Consider the following 8605-nt stretch of genomic DNA (forward strand, 5'->3'; position numbering starts at 1 on the left):
CACCACTTTCTTTACCACCTAAAAAAGACCACAAGGCTCACAAATAAGTTTACCACATTATTGAAACAATCTACATAAATTATGTGAGGCTTTTTGATATGAAAATAATTATCATGTCTAGCTAGAGAAAGAAGGGAAAAAAAATCTTTCATTTGTGATATAAAAATTCTCATGAAAAGCTATATATATGCACATTTATACAAATATAACCTAAAGTTTAACTAAGACTGCGATAGAGCGATAAGTTATTTTATCTTTAATCGTGTTTAATTGTGCGAACCCTGTGTATATATAGATTTACCTTGTTAAAAAGTATTTTATCCTAAAATAAAATTTCTCTATGTGAATTTATATTTAATCGAACTCAAATATCAGTACTAAGCATCAATTAAAAAAAAAAGAAACATAAACTTTGAGGTTTGGGGGGGTGGGGTGGGGTGGGGGTGGTTGTTGCTAAATCAAATTCAATCATTCAAGCTAAAAAGGGCAACTATTGATGCCACAAATATTTATTTTGAATTTGGAATAATTCTGCAATTGGGAAAATAGAGAAACTTTAGCAATCAAGAACCTTAAAAAAGGATGTAGTGATGATAAATTCAAAATAAAAAATAGAAGGGCAAGAATGGAAACAAAATAGTTTTTTGAAAATGATAGCTAACTAATTGGATACTTTTTTATTTTCTAATTTTGCATAAAAGGAAGAAATATAAGAACTCTTCTTCTTACCTCTAATGGTAAAAAAGAGTAATTGATAACTTCTGCGAGTGTGTAAATTTTACTAGAAATTCTTTATATATAATTATCGATTTGAGATCATGAGATATATTGTTTGATGACATTAATATCTTATGTCTAGCAATATTTATGCGATATGAGTCAATAATGATACAAATTGGAGTTACAATTAAGCAAGCTATCCCATAAGATTCACATCAAATATATGTACAAAATAATTTGATGGCCAACTATTAATTTATGACTATTTAAAACACATATTGAATAACGTTCACATCCTATCTATATCAAACACTTATATGATGAGTCAAAAATGACATAGATCAAGTATTTTTATACATATACATAGATTATAATTCAAATTATATTAATATACAAGTATTTTTATTTTATAATTACAACAATAATAATAATTTAAAAAACATTGTGTAAAGGTGCAAACCCAAAATTACAGAAAACGACCCCACAGAAGGAGACAGCATCACACAAAAGAATTCACGGACTGGCCATTGGGAATTGCAAATTTATTTATTTTTACTCTTTTTTCTTTTCAGTTTACGATTACTTGTCCACTTTATATTTTACACATTCCTTTAAAAATAAGTATCGATATGAATATTTTATCATAATATTTAGAAAAAAAGGATAAATATACTCATGAACTATTGTGAATAGTATGCAAATACCCTTCGTCATACTTTTACATTGATGCTCATGTCGTCCAAAAACTATAGCATATATATACCCTTTATACTAACAGACATACACGTGTCATAATCTTATCCACCGATCCGACATTTATTAAATATTGGATCGACAGATAAGATTATGCCACATGTCCCTATTTAGTCTTCAGTTAGAGTAAAAGACATATATTCTCTAATTTTTGGATGACAAGGGCACCAATGTCTCAAATGTATGACGGAAGGTATCTGCATATCATTTACGATAATTTGGGGGGTTTGTCCTTTTTTCCTAATATTTATATTAATTGGCATACAATATCAAGTCTTGAAAAATGATTTCGGGATTAAGTAGTTAACGTTGAAGGAGTAATGGACAAGTAAAAGAAAACAGAGCGGATATATTTTTATTTCTTAAATGTAGATCCCAAATTGTCAAAGTGGGACCCATTGTTTTAATTATGGAGTAATCATTTTGTTCCTGATGTTGATCAGAAGAAAGGAAAAAGTTTAAAAAGGTCCCAAACTTTTTTTTTCTTCCATTTAAAAAGTTTCAACTCTCCAATATGTTTGAAACTTTTCAACTCTTTATTTTTATAATGTTTATTTTATAATAATATTGTTAGTTTGTAAATTCCAAGATGAAAATATTTTAAAAGTAATTTTGTTCACACGTTTGATCATAGTTAATCATAATCTCAAAATAATTTACCCTTTTTGCTCACTTTTAGTCCACTTTGTCAAATATTGTAAATTAATTACACAAGTACTTTAAAACTCTTATCTCAACAAGTATTTTTTTTATTAGAAACCATAGATTATTTTATTTTATTGCATTAAAAGTAATTAATTTATTTTTTATAATATAAAACTCATTTAATTTGGAAAGTATTATAGAAAGCTATTAAAATATTTAACTTTGTCTAAGAATCCTAACAAGTCACTAATAACTTTTTTATTGTAACAAAAAAATTAAATTTAAACTTTACATCTGTATCATATAATACGTTTCTTTGATTTCTTCTATTAACTTTTGTGATACTTAGACAAAATTTTATGATTTTTTTGTTATATAAAATAATTTAGTATTTTTGGTGGTATTTTTATTTTAAAAAGTGAACTTTGGTACGATAAAATAAAAGTTAAGTAGCGATTTAATAAATCAACTTGTATTTTCCTCCATTCTCTTTCCCCATGCAAATTCAATTTATTAAACTTTAATATTTGGAGTTTATAGGTACATTTTGGATTAATTGATTTGAACGGTAATTAATTTCTATAATGTTTGATCTTTACTGAAAATGAAAAATAATCTATTTGTTTCATAGGATGGAAGAAGCAAATATATTTTGTCTCAATTTATCTATCGTGTTTTCCTTTCATATATCATTAAAAAACATTAATTATGAAGTATTTTTTTGACTATTTTATTCTTATTTATATTGTAAGATATAATACTATTTAATCAAATATTTACTGTATTAATGTATCATAATTAATATATTTGTAATTTCAAAAATAATTATTAATAAAAATAAAATAATAAATTATTTGAAATAATTATTTATAAAAATCACGACAAATGATTTTTATTCGAGAGAGGACGTACATTATCACATTTACATTTTAGGCAAACATGATTTTTGCATTTTCGAAAATGAAATTGTACCAACCAATAATAGATGTCTAAAGTAAAAGAGCCATTCCGTTATTATCTACACGACGAATTGAATATCCAAATTGTAAATAAATTTTATTTAAATATTTGAGTTACGACTTGTTTCAATTGAATATCGGATCGTATGACAACATCATTTTATTAGATATTTTTAGTTTAAAATTTGAAAAAACTTTTCAAAGTGATCTTAAGCATTCACGAATAGTTAAAATAATCATACAAAATATGTCATTTTTCTTTAATTATATGTATTAACCTCAGTTAGAACAAGTCTGAAGTCATTTTGTGGTTTACTAAGACCAACACGTATAATTAAATGAATTAACTTAACTACGTAGTGAGCACTTGAGAACTTTGAGTATGCTGCTCATTTCACACCTAATAACATCAATAAAAATGTAGAGGGAATGATAATACGTCCTCCTTCCTAAAATACTTGTTAATTTTTACTTTTGTACAAATTTTGATAAATATTTTAAGATTATGAAATAAATTGCAACTTATAGAGTTGCGATACTTTTTATATAATGTTTAAATATCTTAAATTAATCTAATCTAATTTTGCTCTGAAAATTAGTCAAGTTGACTATCGAAAAAGTAAAAATATAACAACTATTACAAAACGGAAAAAGTATATTCTCAAAGAGTTGACGTCATATATCATCTACAAATAGAATCCATGATGAAAACAAGTGTATTTTTTTGGCTTATGTAATGTTTTCAAAGTTTATGCCAAAACGTTATCTAGCTATTCCAATATTATCATGGTACTTTACCAATTTCATCATTATTCCTACAATTTAATTTGACAAAAGGATGATTATTTAGTTTATTTATTAAGATCTTTATATATATATATCCATTTCCCCCCACCCCACAAAAAATAAATAAAGCAATAATGATTAAAAATTGACCAAAGTATGACCATGCATGGAAAATCAATTATTGGAGATAAATTGAAATATCTCTATATTATAATCCATTATGCCTTTTTAATAACAATACCTAAGTGCTAATAACATCATTGTTAGCGTAGACCGAAACTTATATTTAAAAAAAATTAAATGTGAATTATTTGTTTTTCCTTCTTAATCTAAGCGAGCGGCACAATTTTTTGATGAAGAGAATTCAATTAAATCTTTCTTTCTTTAATCAACCTAATTTCATTGTGTTATTAAACTCATAACTTATTATACGTACATATTTAATAAATATCTCAACACGTATCAAAAAACTTTGCACTAAAGTTATGGAATTTGTGCTACACTAAATATATTTTTCTCCAAATAAGAAAAAACAAACTGCGTGGCACTGGGGCAATTTTGGTGGCTGTAATATTTCATAAGAAGATTGATGTACTAAATTTTTGTTATATGTGAAACTAAAAAAATAAACGAAGTATAGAGAATTATTTACGAAATGTTACAGACTATTTTCAGAGCTCTAACTCGTAATTTCTTGATCACGTAATAATAACTAAAAATTATCGATTAACTTCTCTTTAAATTATCATATGCAGTCTTGATATGTGGAATTTTGCTCGAAAAAATACAAAATGACACAGAGCTCTACACATTCTGGTTACAAGCAGCATACAGCCAATACTACTACGTACCAAAAATACATCTAATTAATTAAAAAAAAAAAGCCTAATCTATTTATTTTTTTCAAATAAAAGAAAAGAAAAGAAAATTAACCTAAGAACTCACATTAAAATAGCCAACAAGTGTAGTATATTTATATAGAATCAGTATATACAATAATAACATATTCAGTAAAATCTTATAAATGAAATACGAGGAAGATAAAATGTACATATATTTTATTACACCTCATAGAGATAAATAGATTATTTTCGAGAAATTTTTTATGCAAGTGCAACAAATTCAAGTACAACGAAGAAGAAGACATAACAACTACACGATGAACAACAAAATAGATAAAAGAAATATAGTAAACAACGGATGATGCAAGATGTTAAAAGTAGTAACTACAATAATACAATTAATACAAAGCAAAGCAGTACAAAACATATATACAATATGCGATCACCTAACAAGTGAATAAATACTCAATGTATAATTTATATATATCGATTGAAAAAATAAATATGTCCGATTATTTATGTCAAGATCCCGAATAAATACTTTATGATAGAGAGAGATCACAACAAAAAAGGTGAGCCCAGCAGCTAAATCTATGGCTGACCGACTTTGAAATATATAAACAAACAACATAAAAGTGAAATGACATTAAACAAGAAAAAAAAAACTTATAAGAGAGAGAAATAGTGTACTATATCACTGTGTGTGTTTTTAATTATTATTATTTTTTTGTTAGAAAAAGAAAGGAAATATTCTCTTTTTACTTTTATAGTCTCTTTTTGGTGTTTTCTTTTGAAATTATACAGACCCTTTTCTTCTCTTATCTCCCTCTTTAAAGATCTTAAAACTTTGAGCAAAGCCAAGAAAGAAAAAAAAGAAGTCTTTATAAGTTCTTGTTTTTTACTTAGTGTTTTTCAAGTTTCAAACTTGTGTCTTTTATTGTGTTTTTGTTCTTTTGGAACAATCTGAAAAAGAAAAAAAAAAACTTGTGAGATTAAGTTCATTTATCTGTTTGTATTTGAAAAAATTTAAAGCTTTTTTTGTGAGTTAGCTTTGTTTTCTAGCTCCAACAAAGCTAAAACAAAAACCCCATTTGTTAAAAATGATGTCTGGAGATTTGTTTTCAATTCATCAACAACAACAACAACTACTAGTTGAACAAAACCCTAACCCTAAAGCTAATTCTTCTTCTAAGAAAAGAAGAAATCTTCCAGGTACACCAGGTAAATTTAGAACCATATGTTCATTTAGCTAGCGTTTGGTCATAGATTTTGCGAGTAGTTTTTTAAAAATTTACCACCTTGTTCAGTTCAGAATCAAATGAATTCATGTCTAAACACCACTTCATAAACTCAAATTTTCAAGTTTCAACTTTAAAATCTATGGCCGAATGAGAGCTTAGTACAATAGTACAAAAATATTCACTTTTGCATGTCAAAGATTGAATCTTTATTGTTTCTTTCTTCAAACTACTTTGTATTGTTTTTTTCTTTTTGAGTTTTTGTGTATACTAGTGTTGTAAAGATTGAATCTTTTTAATTTTGTTGTTATGTTTAACAGATCCAGATGCTGAAGTTATTGCAATATCACCCAAAACACTCATGGCAACAAACAGATTCATATGTGAAATCTGCAACAAAGGTTTTCAGAGGGACCAAAACTTGCAACTTCATAGAAGAGGACATAATCTTCCATGGAAGTTAAAGCAAAGGAACAAACAAGAAATAGTTAAGAAGAAAGTTTACATATGTCCAGAAAAGACTTGTGTACATCATGATCCTTCAAGAGCACTTGGTGACCTTACTGGTATAAAGAAGCATTTTAGCAGAAAACATGGTGAGAAAAAATGGAAATGTGAAAAGTGTTCAAAGAAATATGCAGTTCAATCTGATTGGAAAGCTCATACTAAGACTTGTGGTACTAGAGAGTATAAATGTGACTGTGGAACACTCTTTTCCAGGTAATTAATTTTGGTACCATGTAGTAATAATATTATGTTCTTGTTTTGGGAATATTTGTTTCAAAACTGAAATAAATGCTCATTCATTCATGGAAAGTTCAATTTATTGCTTCCTCCTGACTAGAAACTACCAACCATTAAGCTCCCGTTTGGTCATAAATTTTGAAGTTGTGTTTTTGACATGCACTAGTCAATTTTTGAGAAATTTGACCAAATTTCAAGCTGACTAGCATCCCTTTCCACTGACTATAGGATCAAATTCGCTCTTCAAGATACCTTTTGTCTGTCTTATATGTGTGGAACCTGGTCTTTTTCGATTCCAGCCTCTCAAACACTTACTCTCAAAATCTACGACCAAACGCTAGTTAAATTGTTTGATTCAAATTGTGTATGTTATTATGCTTTAGTTTAATGTTGTGTTCTTTTTCTTGTACACAGGAAAGATAGTTTCATTACCCATAGAGCTTTCTGTGATGCTTTAGCTGAAGAGAGTGCAAGAATCACTTCAGTTGGAACTACTCCCAACAATTTGAACTTCAACCAGCAACAACAACAACCTGTTGGCATTTCCCAAATTGGGACAAGTTTTGTCCAAGATTTTACAAGTATGACAACTGTGAATCCTCTACATCAGCATCAGCAAAAACCAAGATTATCACTTTGGCTAAATCAACCTAATAACATGTCATCACCAAGTTCAAATCTTTTTGGCTTACCAGATCATCATATGGTCCAAATCCCATCTCCAAATATGTTTGGTACTGCATCATCAATTGGCAACCAAATACTTACCCCCACCACCACCACCACCAACACCCCTGCAACCTCAAATCCCCCAATACCTATGTCAGCAACAGCCCTTCTACAAAAAGCAGCACAAATGGGGTCAACAAAAAGCACTCCAAATTACTTTTCCAACACATTTGGAGTAATGCACTCATCATCTTCTCCTTCATCAAACAACACAACACAAATCTTCAACAACAATGAAATTCATCAAGCTTTTGCAAAACAAACAGAGGATTACAATCAAACAGAGAATATACTCATCAATGGGTGTCCAAATATGAATTTATCTGTTAATTCTAAAGCAATCAATTTGGATCAGGCATTATTACAAACAGGTGGCATGCATAATCAAACTGTTCATTTCAACTTGCATAATAGTCTTACTAGAGATTTTTTAGGCATGGGGAATGAAGGGGGTCAGCCATTTTTGCCACAAGAATTGGCAAAGTTTGCTTCAATGAATGCAGCTATGGGGTTAAGCCATTACAGTACTGGTCACTAGTCCTAGCAAGTTTTTTTTTTTTTTTTTTTTTTTTTTTTTTTATATTACAAAAATACAATAATGTAAAATTTGAACCTTATCTTATTAGCAAGCTGGCATTTTTTTTTTACTTTGCATTATTTTGGATATATTTCCTTTTTAAGATAATTTTTTTGAAATGGATTGATTGTCCTTTTATATTTATATATATTTAAATAGAAGGAAATGATTGTGTAAAGATTTTTTTTTAAATGTATTATTTTCATATTTCTTATAAAAAAAAAATATAGAAAGAAATTTGCAATGTATTACATGAAACTAATATCCAAAAATGTTGATTATTTTTTAATTTTTTTTTTTTGTATGTATTATAGGAGGAAAAAAAATCCATTTTTATAGGTTATATATGTAGAAAAGAAAAGATAATATAACACTAAATTTTTTTATAAATTAGTGATAAATGTCATCTATTGCTTATAAACTATAAAAAATTATCGCTAAGTTATTGAATGATAAATTAATAAGAATTATAAGAAAAAAAGAGTTATTTAACGAAGTTTCATAGTTAATTTCTACTATTTTTTAAGGTTAAAGAACAATAATGATGACTGTTTTAACAATGTATAAAAAATTCAACAGAGATTGAAACTACCTAATTAATGTCCTCTAGTT

The 8605-nt window shown here is 27.5% G+C and overlaps 1 protein-coding gene across 2 annotated transcripts; it reads left to right on the forward strand.

Moving 5' to 3' along the window:
* The first annotated feature begins 5497 nt into the window (after positions 1-5497).
* On the forward strand, positions 5498-8063 carry LOC102590954 (zinc finger protein JACKDAW-like). Of its 2 annotated transcripts, none has more exons than XM_006361743.2 (3): positions 5498-5926; positions 6264-6663; positions 7102-8063. In XM_006361743.2, the coding sequence occupies exons 1-3, from the start codon at positions 5806-5808 to the stop codon at positions 7952-7954; spliced, it is 1374 nt and encodes a 457-aa protein (XP_006361805.2). In that variant the 5' UTR covers positions 5498-5805; the 3' UTR covers positions 7955-8063. The 2 variants fall into 2 exon arrangements, with proteins under 2 accessions (XP_006361805.2, XP_015170964.1); XM_015315478.1 differs by having other exon boundaries at positions 5498-5917.
* The last annotated feature ends 542 nt before the right edge of the window (positions 8064-8605 follow it).

The sequence above is a fragment of the Solanum tuberosum genome, unplaced genomic scaffold (genome assembly GCF_000226075.1).
Source record: "Solanum tuberosum cultivar DM 1-3 516 R44 unplaced genomic scaffold, SolTub_3.0 scf00371, whole genome shotgun sequence".
Classification (NCBI taxonomy): Eukaryota; Viridiplantae; Streptophyta; class Magnoliopsida; order Solanales; family Solanaceae; genus Solanum; species Solanum tuberosum.